At 43.2% G+C, this 17,864-nt stretch overlaps 1 protein-coding gene across 1 annotated transcript in view; it reads left to right on the top strand.

Moving 5' to 3' along the window:
• The first annotated feature begins 4,154 nt into the window (after positions 1–4,154).
• Positions 4,155–17,864, top strand: part of MAP1B (microtubule associated protein 1B) — a 65,782-nt gene continuing 52,072 nt past the window's right edge. Inside the window, exons 1-2 of the mRNA XM_048932111.1 lie at positions 4,155–4,656; positions 9,728–9,829. Of these exons, the coding sequence (XP_048788068.1) occupies positions 4,266–4,656; positions 9,728–9,829 (493 nt within the window). The 5' untranslated portion in view covers positions 4,155–4,265. The remainder of the gene's footprint in view (positions 4,657–9,727; positions 9,830–17,864) is intronic.

Genomic DNA, 17,864 nt, shown 5'->3' with positions numbered 1-17,864 from the left:
TCATTTTTCTCTCTTGTTCTTCAGGGCTTAGAGATGCTTAAATAGAACTAAAAATCTACTGCACGATGCTGATTTACATTCTCTTGCCATTAGTTTTTTTGGTGAAATTTTAATTATACATCCAGCTATGTAGGACAATGGATATCATCACTTTTAATGTTCTTATTATCAACTATTACTGAATTTTAAGTGTCACCCTTACCAGTAAACAGGGTCTAATTACCTAAGATTGTCTTATTTCCCCTCACTGCAGAAGAAATGTTTTTTCCATGCAACTATGGACTATGAATTTTTTGTAATGTATGAGGATAATTTTATTTAAAATAATTAATTTCTGATTTGTTCTTTTTAATAGGAAGAAATTCCTTTTCTCACATTTCTTTCTCATTGGTGACATAAAATATATTTTCATTTCCCTCCTTTTTTTACTTTTATCCTTTTCCTTTTCCATAGAACAAACAGGGGAAAAATACTCTGAACATACATACATACACACACACACACACACACACATATATATATTGCAATTGGAATCTACAGCAAAATGTTTCTTGGTGTTATTTTTCTCTCACTTCAAGAGAGAGAGTCGAAAGTGAGATAAAATGTTATTTTTAAAATCAGCAGTGCTGCTTTCCTCACTTTTTTTTCTTCTGCAATGTTTTTTTTTTTTTTTCTTCTTCACTTTTTTTCTTCAGAGAAAGTGGGAGGAATGGGAAACAGCAGAAATACCATCTGAAATGGGTATTTCACCACAAGCATATGAAAACTTCTTGCTTTTGCTGTGTAGAAAATAGTAATTAAAGTGGAAGAATATAATTTAAATTAGTTGAAATAAATGTCAGCCAAGTAGTTTTTATTTGCAATGTAGTTAAGCACAAGGCTCACCATATTAAGAAGTCAATGTCTCCTCTTAATATGTCTTTCCCAGAGATGAAGTCCTTCGATTCTCTCCCAGCTCTCTCTGCTGCCACTGCCCCTGACTCCTATTCCTGACAGATGGGAGAAGCAAGAGCTACACACCTGCTTCCTGCAGACCGCTCTCCTGGGCTAGGGTCAGTGCCACTAAGGCCATCACTGCTGAGCTGTGGACATGAAGGCTGGGCTGAGTGGGTGCAATGCACCATGCAGCCCTTGCTGCTGTGGGTCACACACAGGGGAGCACTGGGAGTAGGTAGCCTGGGGAAGGCATAGGGTACTCTGCTGTGGGTGTCCCTGCTGGGGCCGGGGTTGGGCCAGAGGGGCACAGGTCCCTTCCAGCCTCAGCCAGTCTGTGGTTCTACAGTCTCTGCTGTAGGCTGGCAAAACTTAATTGCCAAAATAAACAACATTGCCTCTTCTTATGAAAAACCATCCACTTCACGAACCCATTTCATAACATGTTCTGCAGTTCTCAGCTTAATGTTTTATTTAGTGAAGAGAGACTAGTTAAAGAGCCTTCTGAGCTACTCTGTTAAGTTCTTAAATTGGTCTGAAGCAGCTTACATGGACATGCATTTATTTTCTGCTGGTGGTAACATCTGTCCTTGGTTGAAGGGACAGCCTGAGGGCTTGGACATCACTGAGATCTCATTTAAAGCCTGAAGATATGACTCGAACAAAACCTGAATGTTAGTGGGTAACAAATGACAGCACCACCAAGAAGTGTCTTCTAGTTTTAGACTTCAAGTGCTTTATTTAAAACTGTCTGTTTACTTTAGAAAACACCATATCCACAAGAAAAATACAGCTTTATGTGCAATGTTCGACTACATTCAGTTGTGGGATACCAATCTGCTACTAAATGCCCTGGAGAAACAAAACTGAACCAAAGCAAACAAGAAGACAGAACACTGGATATCAACGGTTGTCCCTTTAAAACAGCAAGACATTCTCCATAGTCCTCCTTCCACCACTGGAGTGGCATACTTACGTGATTTAGCCACAGCCAGAAAGCTGACATCACTTCAAACACGGAAGGTCACATGACACTGAGTCAGCTTTACACAGCACATCTCCACATTTCACCCAGCAGCCGATCTGTTGATGCGCTCCATACTGCAGAATACAAATGGGTTTCCAGATACATAAAAACAAACAGACATGGGAGTGGCCAGCAGGGCCAGCTGCAGTTTACCCACAGGCCATGGAGCTGGGAGTCTGCAGGCTTCTCAGAGGCATGCTCATGGGGTTAAAGCATCTTCTCTTGTCTGACTTCCATCTCACATGAAGTGATGTAAGCTGGTGAAAACATGAGGGCAGAGGTCTACATCTCTTGTAGCACAAGGCCACTTTCTCCCAAAGGCAGCCCTGATGCTCAGAGTTCAGTATGTGAAACATCTCCACCATCACAAGGACTGGCTGTAACCCTCCACCTGCTGTCATACAATGTGCTTACTGCATATTCTTTACCACGCAATATCCTCATAGAACAGAGGACTACCTCAGCAGGCTATTTCAGGTATAACTGTATCACCTACCTGTACATCAGCATTTTCTTCTTTGATTCAGTAGATTCGTTGAGCCTTTTACTCTGTTTATCTACACGTATTTTTCCACAGATGTTTATGTCTTCACTTTTTCTTAAAAAAAAAAAATATATTGAAGTGCTGAAAAGCAAATATAATGCATTTTGCATACTGGCTTGCATTTCCAAGAAAAATGTCTACTTGTGAAACAGGTTATCGTTTTACCATTATGTCTGGGAATGACTACCCACATTTTGCAAACAGTGAGCAGATCCTCAAAGAACCTTCCACACAATAGGGATCAGATGCTCATGTTAGTGACTGGCACAGGCACATGCCCCAAAACCACGTACTGCACTGGGAGAAGCAAGGAGCTGACACTAGTGGGCACCACGTGGCAAAATACTAGGGATATGTGTATGCAGAATACAAACTATCAGGGTGGGAGCATCATTGCTAAGCAGGTATGCACTTATCTTAAACTGCATCTGTGTTCTTTTCCTAATGGAAGCTGCAGGCTCAACAAGGAAGTACTGTAGAACAGAGGTGCCCATGAGCACAGTGAGAAATGCTACTAGTCTTTGGGCATCTGCGTGACTTCATTTGTTCTAAAAGAAGTGTCAGACCTAACTCTGGAGGAGTGCTGCTCTTATCATCATCTCAGCCACCTGATGTGGCTGTAAAAGTGCCTACAGCCCTTGGTGTACAGCAGGACAGCAAAAGTCTCTCCTGGATGCAGCATCCAACCACATCATGCTGTACTAGCCAAGGAACTCAGTGCTGAATACAAGCAGAACTACTCATTCTAAAGCTTCTAGGTATGGTGGGCATAGATGATGCTATGGACCTGCATCTAGAATAGCAGAGATTCAGTCTGAGATCTGGGCAGAGACAATCTGGAATCGTCAAGTAAATGACAAGTGCATGTCAATTAGAATGACTGCACTGTGCCCCAAAATAAAGTGCTTACTCTAAGAAAGCAGAGCTGGGGTATCAGTTCCTCCAGGCAAAGACTGAGTGCAACCAGGGCGTGGGGAGCAGTGAGTGCTGCAAGGAGCTGCACGTTGACATCTCCTCAGCCAGCAACCAGAACATGTGTTGTAAATGAGGCTATCAACATTTATATCCTCTCCCAGGTCCCACACCACTTCAGTCACACAAATGATGCTCAGTGTATCCCAGCACCTGGTAAAGTGAGAGGAACATCTTCAGGAGGCTGATTTATCCCAGAGCGCTCCATCCAGATGGTAACTGAATTTACCTCTTGAGGGGGTTTTGGTGAACACGGGAGAGCAGATGTCTGGCTTTTACACAGCTTTCCTGAGGAACCCGCCCTTCCCTTTTGTGATGGAAGGTGTTTTCCAGCACTACTGGAGCTGCCTAAGGGTGGTGAAAAAGGGCCACCTAAAGCCCTTTGAAATTCCGAGGCCTTAGCACTATGGTTTCCCAATGCTTGTCCTATCCACAACCCTTGGGGTGAGTCGCAAACCCATGCACCTTGCAGGTATGCAGGAGCCCTACGTTTGAAGCATCTTTTTAAGCAAGCTGTAAGACTATCACTTAGCTTGCTGGCCGTAGGGGTTATCGAGCTGTACTGCACCACCGCAGGGCGTTGCAGAAGGCCGGGTCCCAGAGCCGCATCCCGCCCGGCTGGGCGCAGCCGGAGCCCCGCAGTGGCCTTAACCATCGAGGGCCGCGGTCTGCGAGACAGCGGGACTTTGGGGTCCGCCGGCGACCCTCGGGCGTTGTTCGCACCCCGCGTCCTTCCTGCTTCCGGGGGCCGCCGCGGGGAGGATTTGCTGCAGATGACATCAGCCGTGGATGCTGGAAAAGCGGCGGCGGGGATGCGCCGGCTCCCCCCCTTCGTCCTCCTCCTCCTCCTCCTCGGCAGGTCCCTGCCCTGCCCCGTCTCCGTATAAAAGCGCGGCCGCCTCCCCGCCCGCCCTCACTCCCTGCCGCCTGCGGAGCCGCCGCCGAGCGGCCCTTCCTTCTCCCCTCAGCGCCCCGGAGCCCCGGGGCGGAGCGGGGGGCGCGATGGCCACCGTGGTGGTGGAAGCGGACTCGGAGCCCTCCTGCAGCCTCCCAAACCCTGCCGCCCCCTCGCCCAGCCTGTCGCACCGCTTCCTGGACAGCAAGTTCTACCTGCTGGTGGTCATCGGCGAGCTGGTGACCGAGGAGCACCTGCGCCGGGCGATCGCCAACATCGAACGAGGTGAGACGGCGTCGGCGGAGCGCTCGGAGCGCGGCGCCCCCTCCCTCCCGCACGGCCCCGGCGGCCGCTCCCCGCCCGCTGCCCGCGGCGCCCCGGCGGGGGGCTCCGTACTGCCGCGCCCGCTGCCCCCTGCGGGGCGGGGAAACGCCCAGCCCAGCTCCGAGCGCCGGCGCTTCTCTTTCTTTAACCGCGGATCCCGGCCCCGCCCGCACCCCTGGGCGCCCCGCGGGGTCCCCCCGCCCCGCGCCCGCAGCCCCTGCCCCGCGCTCCCGCCCCGCGCCATTGTCGGGGCTGCGGCGGACGCCCAGCCTGTCTGCCCGGAGACACCGGCGGGTGGGCGTGGCGCAGTCCGCACTGCGGTCCCTATGGCAGCCCGGAGCGGACAAAGGGCGTCCGCGCCGCCGCCGCCGCCGCGGGGAAGGAGCTGGGTGGGGGCTGCAGCCGATCCCCGTCCCCGTCCCCATCGCCGTCCCCGTCGCAGAGCCGCAGACCCCGGCGGCGAAGGGGCGTTTTCCCAGCGACCTCAGGACTGCGGCTCCATCCCTGCGCATTGTGCCCAAGTTTCGGCAGCGCGATGCAGAATCCTCCGGGACAATCCGAGCGTGACACACACCCACCCCTGTGTTGAAAGAAATAAAAAGATGCTGGTAACGAGGCTGCAGTCTGAGTGCCCAGCCCCGTTATTGTCCAGCTCGGGCTGCTGTGGCTCGCTGCTCGTTTGTCCTTTCCCAAAGGCAGCTTTAGGTGAAGGTACCATACGTGAAATGACCAAGTTCTGTAAGTTTTTGATCCGGTTTCTAATAAAGGATATTGCGGTGTGCATGGGGAGGTGAAAAGCCCTGTTGCTGTAACAGTGGTATGAAGCACAAAGGAATGATTGGCGGACTCCATAGTTTGCTAAACTAGCTTAAGATGTGATTTTTTTAGCATATGCCTTGATCTGGGCTGATGAAAGTGCAAAAATCAGAATTTTGCTATTGTTAGAAAGGAGAGAGGGAGCCTGCAAGGGGGATTTGGTAGCAGCCTTGCATGTAGGTGTGGTTCAGCACTCCAGCTAGGACTTCGCTTGTCTCTATTGTTGTGTACTCAATCCTTGTTGCTGCAGTTGGCGATTTTTCATGGTTCTTTTTCATGGCTGTTCATGGTAAAGAGCTGCCTCATCCCAGCTTACCAGCTTCACCGAAACCCGTTGATCTTTATCGCAACCATTGTCTCCTACGGAGAACTACTGATGCAGATGCTTTGTCATTCAGAGCTTCTTCAGCACTGCACTTCCTTCATTTTAACTAATTGTTGATTCTGTTGGAAGTGAATTGGCTGAATTTCAATTAAATTGATACAATTTATAGAGCAAAGGGATAAAACTTCTGTAAAGACATCTTGATGTCGTCCTTGCTCAGAAGAAATGTTCTTCAGTCGCTTCTTGAAGCTTCTATTGTACAGCTGCTGCTGCATAGCTCTGTTGCTGCTACCAATAAGCGTAGCACCTGCTTACAGTTCTAGATATTCAAAGGAAACTTTGGCATTTTTATTCATCATTTTGGATGGGAGAGTCACCTCACTCTTCCTGGACTGGGATCTTGCCTGCTAGGAAAAAAACCTTGGTCAGATTTTGGGGTGCATTGTTCTGGATCAGTACACTCTAAGTCTGAAGGTCTGTCTATTTGAGGGCTTGACTAATCTTTCTCTTTGGGAAGTGCAGTGTAGTTGGGAAAAACTGGCTTCTTTCAACCTTTGTCCTCAGCAAAGCCATAAATGATTTTAGGGTTCTTGATAAGTCTGCCTCAAGGTCTTCTCTGGTGCATCTTCTAAGTACCAGAGAAAATTATGGATTCATGCACTGATCTGCAGAGCAATATGCCAGCAAAAACATCTCCTGATAGGACATCAGTGGCGTGATGCTACGTAACCTGGTGGAATGCAGAGTCATTTCTTAATATATCATGAAGTGGGAATTGCTTGGCAAGCTGCATTTTCAGTAATTACATTTGGGATGCCATTTTGCTGAGGGGGCAGTCTTCCAACCCACCATCCAGTAAAGAAGAAGAGGGGAGTAAGGAGAAAGCTTCAGGATCTTTCCACTGATTTGGCAGATGCTGCTGGGTGTGCCCTGTCTGCCGTCTGATTAGCCCTGTGTCTAGTGGCGCTGTGCTCCAGAGACTGCAGAAAGAAAGAAATAGCTACAGCTCAGTCATCCTCCCAGTAGTTTCTTCCATGCTGAGAATAATACACATCATTGGATTGACCTTGGATTTTTGTTCAAGATTTACTTCCATTGTATCCAAACTTGATTTGGTGATATAACATACTTGATACATTTATGTTACATTTTAAGGTATTTGTATAATTTTTGCGTCCAAAATGCTGATTCATGCATCTGCAAATCTGGCCTATTTTACCCAAATCTCATTTTCAGACTCAGTGTGGATAGCATATCTAAGCATTTCTTTTTAGTTATTTTGCACCAAGTACTGCATTTTGGACACTGATGGGCTCAGTGGTATGACTACGCCTAATCAGAATGATACACCACTGCAAATAAAAAAATAAACAAACAAACAAAAAAAGAAAATGGTTTGGGATGGTGGGCAGTCTCTGTCATTAGCAGCAGTGCTGAATCATAGTCCATATTGCTTAACTGACCTCCAGAAAGCTTTGCAGCCTTCCCACGCAGTCTCGCTGTTGAAGGCCAGTGAGCTGCTGTCTTCTTGCTTCTTCAGGTTCAACACTCAGTGCACTCCAACTTCGTTATCAGCATCAGTTCACTACTCATATATTTCATCTGTGCTGTACGTGTGCAGCAATATATCATATTCACTTTCTTGCTCTCAAATATCCCAACACCTGGAAGATATTAAAGCTTGCTGAGCTATGTCTGCCTGCCAAAACTACGCCCCGAAAATGCACCATATGGCCAAGAGATTTTTGAGAAACGAAAAAAAGGAGACTTGCAGAAGAGTCACCGCTTATGCCTCTGAACAGTGATGTCTAAGTCAGGAAACAGAAGTGATTGATGATAGTTCCAGTATTTTACTTCAGAGTGGTAGTGAAACATAGATGATACTGTGTTTTCAAATCTCTTTAGAGATCTTTAGAGAGCTTTGCATCTACCTAACTGGGAGGATATCCCAGAGACACCTTGACTGGATTGCTGACAAGGAACAAGTACTCAATGAATTCTTTCTGAAAAAGCTCTTGAAATGCAGATACCTGTATTTGCATGGAGAAACTCCTCGGAGCTGCAATGGAAGACCAGGAGAGCAGATCCGGTTTCTCTGCTCTTTCTCCTCCTCATCCTTCAGCCCTGCAACATGGGATCTGCCAGAGGGAGCCCTGATGTTTCTGCTGCCTTAAAAGAAGATAAAGCACAGGAGGCAGTGCTGACAGGAAAATTAGTGGCCTTAAACCCAGATCAAGTTACCAGCAGAAGTGCTAGTACTGGTCGCACAGTGTAAGGAGTTGGCCACATGCCTTTTCAGGCTTCTCCAGTCCAGCAGTACCAAGACCCAAAGTGGTTTAACCCAATGTCTTCATGCACAGACGTGGCCAAGCTTCTGGGAAGGGCCAACAGATGCTTTCTCATCCGCAGTTCCTTTGGCATTTGCTACCTAATCTGTATAGGTTTCAAGACAATCTCTTAGGAAAAAAAGCATAAAAATCACAATAATGTTGGTGTTCAAAACTACAACAGTGTCTGGACCTATATAAAGTGCAACTGTCTGCTCATTGTTTTTGACAGGAAAACTGTGGAAAAGTATTAAAATGTATTCTGTTAATTTGACTTGTTTGTTTGTTTGTTTGTTTTTAAAGATAGTCATCAAAATCATACAGTAGGAAAATAAACTTATCTTTTGGTTTTGGTTATTCTTCCTTCCTCCCCCATCAAATGTCAATTCTTAAAATGTGTGATTCCAAAATATATTTTTATGATCATGTGTCAAATGTCTCATTTTCTTTGTAGCTGAGGGGAGAACAGAGATGTGATGTTTATCTTTTCTAAAAGAAAAAAGATCAAGGGTAGCATTTCTAAATATCAAAACTAGGGTTTTGATATTCATAAATAAAAGATCACTTACATTTTAATTTGAAATCTTGGATGCTTCAAAGGTTTTTGAATAAAGAAGTCATGGACTCATAGAATGACTTAGGTTAGAAAGGACCTCAAAGATCATCTAGTTCCACTCCCCAGATGTGGGCAGAGTTGTCAACCACCAGATCAGGTTGCCCAGGGTTCCATCCTGCCTGGCCACCATGGATGCACCTCCATGGATGAGACATCTACAGCTTCTCTGGGCAGCTGTGCCTGCACCTCACCGCCCTCTAAGTAAAGAATTTCCTACTAGCCTCTAACCTGAATCTCCCTTCCTTTAGTTTAAAGCCATTCCCCCTTGTCCTATTATTATCTGACTGCATAAAAAGTTGGTCTTCATCCTGTTACTAAGTTCCCCTCTAGTAATAGGAGGCTGCAATAGAGTTTCCCCAGAGTCTTCTCTTCTCCAAGCCAAACAAGCCTAGCACCCTCTGCCTTATAAGAGAGGTGCTCCACCCCTTCAGTCGTCCCTGCAGCCCTCCTCTGAACCCATTCAAGCAGCTTCATGTCTCTATATTGTTGGTGGCCTTAGTACTTTGTATTTAAATATTAACTTGCAACGTGCTAGGTAATGCTGTCCTTCTTTCAGGGGAGCAAATACAGTGTCGCCTGATTCACGTTTCACATTTTCACTTTTATAAATTAGTCTTCTGCTATTTTTAAGTCAATTCAGGGAAATCAGCGACTTCTCACCATGTGGCCACTAGGATGTGGGACAAGCAATCATTAAACAGGGGCTTGAAAGGAAAAGGAAAGGAATCTGCCATTTGGAAAGGCAGATTTCCTCTTGCGTCTGACTGATCCCTGTCCAGAGTGCTTCGTCTGGGCACTCAGCACTTTGCAAAACTTGGTTGTGAGGTGTGACAGAAAGAGAGACTGGTTTTTGGAATTTAGAAATATGCAAATAACCTGGATGTAAACTGGGAAATTTTCTAGTGCTGATATATCAAGCTAGATGTGTTTTTGTATTTTGAATTTTAGGAATCCGATCATGGGACACAAACCTGATTGAATGCAACTTGGATCAAGAATTGAAACTTTTTGTTTCTCGCCATTCAGCTCGATTCTCTCCTGAAGTTCGAGGTGAGCTTTTAGGCATGTTTAACAAAGTGTTACATAGCCCATTTTCCTTTGTGGATCTTTACAATGAATACTTTGCTCTGTTTTGTTTTTTGTTTTGTTTTTAATATTGCTTGAAAATTACTTATGTTTTTTAACTGTTAGGGCAAAAGTAAACGTCTGAAGCATTAAACTAATTAGACTTTAGGTTAGCTTGATATGTATCATTCTGATTAATTTTGGGGCCCCATTAAAATGAAATGAATCTCAGTTTTTGACTGGATCACTTGTGTGTATTGCACTAATCTGTGTGGCTAATCCCAGAGACTGGAGCTTGTTACCTATGGTAGGCAGAGCACATACATAAAATAACCTGAAGGGTTAGCTCTACAGTTTGACAGAGCCAGAAACAGTGTTACCTTTTCTTGTAATGAAAACCCAAGGGGTGGAGGGTCTGCCTTCACTCACAGGAACATTCATAGGCTCTTACGAGGAAACTGGCACTTTACAGGGCTTATGATACTCAGCCAATTCTTCTGCTGCCTTTTCTTCAAGCCTGTCCTTTCTTTAGGAGATCCACACAGGTTTAAAAAAAAACACAACCAAACAACCAAATGAAACAAACACCACCAACTTGCCCCCTCTTCCCCCCAATAATTTTGTGAAGTGTAAAATTCAATTCTGTTCTGGTTACGTGGGAATCCAGTTTGGTAAGTTTTTCTTTATCTCTTCTTTTTAACCATCTCCTTACTTTAACACAAATGCTAACTGTGCATGTGTGAAATTAACCTTAGCCTCCATATATAAACAAAATGTGCACTTCTCGAAGTACAGCTTGCTTTCATTGGTGAAAACACTGTGATCATGAGCACATTGACAAGTACAACATAGACATGAGAAATGTTCTAAACTCTGGCTTCAGGATCATGGTGAAAAGGGCTCTGCAATGCCGTGTCATACTGCCACTTCACATGCATACGGTCTTTTGCTGTGCACAGTTGATGAAGAGATCCTGATAGCTTGCTAGCATGATTGCACTGACTTATGGTTTTAAATAAAATACCAAAACATCTCATGTAATGAATTCTTCCTCTTGCAGCATTGGATATAGCAAATTTTGCCATTATTTCTGCTTATCTATTGAGCCAGATTCAAGACAAAGATGTACCTCTATAGCTTTTCACCTGGTTCAAAAAACAACTGGTAAAGCAATACTCAGGACTGAATTACTCCAATGCACTCAATGTTTTTTGCCATCCCATTAAGATGTTACTTTTTGATAGCATTGAATGAATTAAAATAAAGCTAGTTTCACATGGTTAAATACTGTGGTTTCACGTAATAAATGAAAGAACATTATGAACCTTTTTTTTTTCAATTCAAATTTGAGTTCAATTTCAATCAATAATATAGAATCTTCTAGGAATTTTTCTTTAGGAATTATATATTTCATTGTGTTTTTTTTTTCTTGTTTGTCTAGACTTGTCTGTTTTGTCTGTCATTGTGTTGAATTACAGCTTAATTGCATGTGACTGGAATTCATCAACAGCTCTATGACAAGCAGTAATGAATGTGTTTTTCAGCACTGCACAATCTTTAAACAATAAGCTGCCAAAATCTACATTGAAAGAGTACTGAGAGAGCTTTAAACCTGGAATAAAAAGAAAGATCCAGGAATAAAACTAACCCTCTTCACCAGCTTCTTCTCTCAGACTGTGTGGAAACCCACTGGCACTTTTTGAGTCCCATGGCACAGATTAGAGGACAAGATTTGAGTCTCTCTCTCTGGTTCTTTGATGTTGAATCTGCCTTGAGGCTCCTTTGAGTTCTCATGACTGATAGAGCGAGGAGGATGGGATTTTTTTTGTTGCCCTATGTTGATATAATTTCAAAATATTTTCTGTTACAGTGCCTGATTGTTGAATTTTGGTGAGTGCTCGACCTGTGAAACTGGCAACACATACTACACGTGTTAAAGAGATTATTGTGGGTACATATCACACTGTGGTCTCAAACTCAGAAATTCAGTGGGCTCTGGGTAACTAGGTGATCTCTTGTCCAAAGCAAGTATTCATCCCAGGTGATGGGATAATGTGTACCATGTCAAATGGGGTGTAATTAAACAGTCCTTTTCTTCAGTCTTCTGAGACTGAACTCGTTTGTATGACTCAAACATAGGGACAGTTTACTCTTGAGGAATGGGAGAATCATTTAGTGAGTCTGCACAGCCCTTCGTACAGAGAGGTCTGAATACTGACTGAAGCTTGTTTGATTATCATGTTTAATTATGATAATTGCTGTGCTGGCTCAGTGCATTCTTGTATGCTTCTCAAATCAGCTCAAGGATACACACAGCAGAAATATGAGCAGTATGACTTGTTCTCCAAGACAACTCTTGGAAGAAATGGGGCCAACCCTACCATATGCCTGCAATGTTGAAAGAAGGACATGTGAGAGAAGATGTTAGTCATAGCAATAATTTATGTGTTTTCTCTTGAGGAATTTGAGGGGTAGTCCTCGTTTGCAGTGAAAGCCATGTACATATTGATACAGAATCGAGCACGACTGAATCTGAACACTCTTTTTGTGCTTTTACCAAGGGAATGGATTGTCACAGTGGTATTCATGTATCCTATATTCAGCTTCTGAACAATTTATGGATGATTTATGATTCCTTGAAAAATCAAATTCAGAACGGAAATGCTAGCGAGATCTTCTCTGATACCTTATAAAGGGGCTGAGTTTGCACTCTTTAATAATACCAAATCTGCAGAGATGTTGTCAGGTGCTGGTGAAAAATGAGTAACGACACTTATTAACTGGTTGCCAAGACAACAAGCAACATGACTTAAAATGGGCGTTTGCCTCTGTTTTCTCTGTCGTGTTCTGGCAATGACTTCCATCTTATGTTAACTTCGCAAAGACCAAAAATTCAAACAATGTGTTGCAACATGTACATGCTGGAAAAGGAACCATGTATCTGGTAAGGAGGCAGAGCAAATGGAGATTGTTCAAACTGCAGCTGTTGCTAACAATCCTTTCTCAATTAATGGATGGATGTATGTTTCAGCAGCATAAAGCTGTATATCCTGCTTGACAAAAGACTGAGTAACTGGATTTTGCTTAGGGGTGAAACCATTGAGGGCTTTCCACAAGACATCCACACCTGCCATTTTGTCCCATTTTTTCCACCTGGGAGTTCAGCTGTTGCCTTGGTTTGTATGCAAGCTCTTGTCTAGATAAAATAATTTTTATTTACATAGCTGATCAGTACATAGCCGATCAGTACATAGCATACATACCCTTAACCTCGTTCTCTGAGAAGAATTATTGCTAAAGAGAGCTCTGTGGCTATTTCATGCTTCAAACATTTCATGAAGAACAGGCTTCTATGGAAAGCAAAGTCCAAGCAGCATCAGGTCTCCTATTACCCACAGGTCATCAGCTGGTCACTGCACTGATTTAAGCAAGTCCTTCCATACCTTCCTCACCTTGATTTTCAGCATCCTTCCTTTGGCCATGGAGGAACCTGTCTAAGTGAAAGAGGTGTTTGGTATCCCAGCAGTATCCTCCTGCTTCAGCTGTGTCTGTGGGCTTATCTCCTCTGGACTTCCTGTGGAAGGGCCTTGTTCTCTGAAACTGTCATTGATCTCAAAAGCCTAACACCCTTCATTCTGAGAGTTACCATGAGAAGTTACAAGTAAGGATTATTAGTGTCCTGTGGTTTTGAATCAGGAGGGTTTTAGTCATTGAAATCCATAGCTCTATTGTTTGCCAAAACAGTCCATAGTCCCGTTAGTGTTACCAAAGCAGTTAATATATGCCCAGTAGATTGTGTGAGCTCATGGAGTTGCTGATGAAATCCTAAAATGCAGTGTTCTTGTGCTTTAAAAAAAAATAAACAGGAAATCAAAATTCATCAAGTCAGATAATGTAAATTCTTAAGCAAAACCTATCAATTACAATGAAACAAACAGAAAAAAAAGAGCCACGATGGCAAGGCCAGGTCTCTATTTTGCTTAACTCATCTGAGGTGGAGGGGCAGAGATCATCAATCTGACTCTTTGCCCGTCACTTTGTCAGTCCCATCAATGTCCATCTGTGCAGATAAGAGGAAGAGGTGAACTCAGCTGGTGTCTGAGCCTCACCACTAAGTGCCTGGGAGTTAATTCAGACCAGGAACTCAAGTAGTCTAGTAGGAATATTCAGGGGCAGTCTATAAATATGATGCCACAGCTATTAAAGGCTCTAATAGCTGGAATAGCTATCGAGAGGAGTCATTTGAGCTCATTGTATGTTCAGAGAGGTTAATTTTAGCTGTCTACCAGACTTGTTTTGTGTTTTAGAGTATTTATGCCTTAGATGAAAGAAAATGGAGGTGAAATAGGACTTGAATAGGGAGTCGATGTGACTCACTGCTGCAGCAGTGGCTGGTGTCCCCACAGTGTGTTGCTGCCAGTGGCACAAGGGTACAGGGCAACGCTGGGAAAACAGGGGAACCAATGGAGTGGCATGAGCTCTTTTGTGTGTGAAGCTGGGGTTTGTTAGCTCAGGAGAGGCTTACAGCACAACTGTTTCTGTGCTTGGGTACATTCATCGACAAAGCCTTCCTTTTTTAGTACTAATCAGAATGCCTAGGATGGGCTAATAAGTAATTCTGTCTTTCTCTTTACTTCCCCCCACACACACCCCCCTTCCTCCCAGTGAATTAATTCTTGCACTTCTGCAACAGTCATTCTGGCACTGAATTCCACCTCTGTTTTTTTTTAAGGAATGATCTCGAAGAAAATCAGCATGAATTTACATTAGTGCCACAACACTAGTACCTGCTGATGCTAAGCTGCTAACATGAATCAGCAAAACGACTGAGAGTTTATTTTTAACCGTGTTGTATCACAAGTACTTGCAGTTTGTTAGCCTAGCCCGTATTTTGTGGAAGTATGTTTTTGACCTGTGTGAGATGGCTAGCAGAGGCACAGGATTAAGTTATTAGTGAACAATGTTTGAATTGAAATGCTACTGTGAAATTTGTGTTCCCATCCCTATTTTTTAGGTGGATAATTCAGCACACCTAATGGTATACTCAAGGGTTATTTTGTTACAGGTTATTTAACAAATACCTACAGAATTATACTTTCTTTATCCTCACAACTCCCCAGTCTTCCTTTGCTACCATTATGTCTGTTGGATATCTGAAAATGAAGACTTAAACAATTATTTTTTTTTACCCTTGCTAAGTATTATTTACAGATGAACTACTTTTCATCCCTTCCATCATGGATTTAAAATAAATGTGTAACCAAAACATCACTGCATTTTTTTCATCTGTTTTCTGGTTGTCACACGTAACTTTTTTTTCACAATATCTGTTTCTCTTAATTCTCAATTGCCTGCATTTTCTATTAGTTTTTGGGAACTGCTTATCAATTTTTTGAGAGAATTATGAAATGTTTCTAATTGGACTTTATCGTATGGGGAAAATTTTGATCCATACTTCCTGGTATTTTTTTAGGTCAAACAACAACCAAATTGTGTGTCACAAAAATGGAGAAAAGGCAAATTTTAACTTCTATTTATTGTCAGATTAAATCAGTCCTTTATTTTCCATAGTTGCTTACCACAGTGTTCCTCAGTAAGACCAAACCCATCCTGCACTGGGAAGAAGAGTTTAGAGACTCCATGTCTCCATGCTTGCTGGAATGGGGAGCATGTTTTCAGTCCCCCTTGCCCATTCTTGCATGAGAAGTACCACAGTGGGGTACTACATGAAGAGCTCCATCTCTAACTCAGCCTGTAGAGACAAAAGCAGAAATCATGGCAAGAGATGCCTTACTGCTGACCACAGATCCAGGTGCTCCTCCTGTCTGTAGTCGGTCAGGAGCAGTCCTTAGTACATCACAGTCCGTGTGATTAAGTGGAGATGATCATGCATTAGAAGGCAAAAGTCATAAATAGAAAGGTGGGTATTTCCGTAGCAGACAGCCATGTATATGCACTGTATATGCCTTCTATGTTTCCATCAAAGACATGGTGGGTACTGATTGCACGCTGTTTCTAGAATCAAGCAGAGAAGTCCGTATTTCTGATGTTCTGTGCTTGCAGGCTGTGTGTGTGTTCTGTCTGTGCAATATAGACTCACATGTAAGTAAGGACATGATTCTTCTGATTCCTGGATATTTTGCTGGTTGGAGTATGTCTTTTATAATTCGAATCTGGTTGCTGATAGAAGACAAATTAAGTTAAAAAATAATAAAACTAATAACCAAGCACTGCTTGTAGAAGTGAATTTATGTGAATTTCAGCATTCTTTTGATGTAGCAACTTCGTATGCTTTGGTAGCTGAGAGTTTCACTGTAATCGTCAGCAGAGTCATTCTCCTGTGTCTTTGAGTCTGTCTTCCCCATAAGTGGGAAGCATAGGGTATTATTTAATAACAAAACAAAACAAACGAAAAAACAACAAAGCAAAAATCCTTCCAAGGAGGCAAACCATATTCTTAGTGGTATAATCTCAGGCTTTGTGATCTCTGAGTGATACTAATGTGCTATAGAGACTTCCAGCTGGAAGTTAAGTCCCCTCTGGAAGTTGTTCCAATGTTATGACAAAGAAGATTGGTCCCAGCTTTGGCTTCTCTCTCTGGGGGCACAAATAAAGCTCTGCTAGCTCTTACAAGCTGTTTGTGGTGGGTTGATCTGGCCAGCAGCCAAGCACCCACAGCTGCTCACTTGTCCTCTCCATCCCTGCCCCTCCCAGGATAGACCAGAAAGAGCAAAAGCTATAAAACTCATGGATTTGGATAAAGAGAGCTTAATAGGTAGGTAGTGGGTGGTGAGGGGAAAAAAGGCGAAGCGAAGGAAGTCACTCACAGTATCAAGTAAGGCATACACACAGGTGTATCACATAGGCCAGACAGTCTTTAAGCAATGGACCACCTCAATCTATAATTCTTTCTTGACCCCAACTTTTATTGCAGAGCATGAGTTATATAGTGTGTGTTTGGTCAACAAGAGTCAGCTGTTCCAGCCTTGTTTCCAAAGATTCTTGCCACCTGCCAGCCACTGTTGGGTACAGTGGAAAAAAGAAAGCTTTGGCACTGTGCAAATACTTTCCAGCCACAGCCAAGTCATTTGTGTGTTATCAGCAGTGTTCAAGGCACAATCCCAAAACACATACAGGTTGCTACGAAGAAAGTTAAGTCCATCTCAACTAGATGGACTAGTTAGAGTCCATCCTATTTTTCCAAAAATGAGTTGTCTTTTAATATTTGTTTGTGTATGAATCTTTTCAAAAGACCGTAATGAAAGGACTGACATTTCCTGGACTACTTCAAGTGTGAGGAAATCAGCATCTTGAAAACTGACCTGGCAACAGTGGATGGACAAGATGGACTAGAAAAACATTAATACAGGAAAAAATTACAAACACTGCTTTTATGTTTTCATGTTCAAGTCATGTTTTTTGTTTTCTGTTATTGGACTTCTGGAAAAAAAATATGGGATGCTAACTGACACGGTCTTAGAAAGAGTCCTCACTAAGAGATCCCTCCTGCGGTACCTCCTGATTTGGTTGTTATGGCCGTTCAGATTTCATAACCTCTTGCAGTTTTCTCAGTCTTCCAGGATGTGCATAGGGTTTAGGCAAGCAAACAAAGTGCAGAATGCAACATTATTTTGTGTGTGAACAGGACTTGAAGTGGATACAGAAGGCAGTACTCCCAAGAATATCTTTAGTAGGATTTAATGCTTGTAGCAGGCTACTAATTTAATGTCATTAGTCAGAATTGTCTCGTGTTGTTGGACTTTTTAAACTTATCATTACCAGCTTCAAAGCTTAGATTCTGAAAGTTCCTTAGGCTTGGAAGATTTAAATCTTTTTCAGTGCTAGTTAGATTTTTGTACACTCAACATTTCCTATCAAGTTAGTTAGCTTTTAATTTTTCTACATGTCAATAATTACATTACAGAATGCCTTTTGTACATTTCAATCCATTATCCATATAAAAGCTTGAAATTTTTGCTTATTTCTTATTGTGTCCTACAATGTGATCTGCTGGATCAAA

This window comes from Lagopus muta, chromosome Z, assembly GCF_023343835.1.
Source record: "Lagopus muta isolate bLagMut1 chromosome Z, bLagMut1 primary, whole genome shotgun sequence".
Classification (NCBI taxonomy): Eukaryota; Metazoa; Chordata; class Aves; order Galliformes; family Phasianidae; genus Lagopus; species Lagopus muta.
Note: the sequence above shows the minus strand (reverse complement) of the source record. Positions and strands in the feature narration are given on the sequence as shown.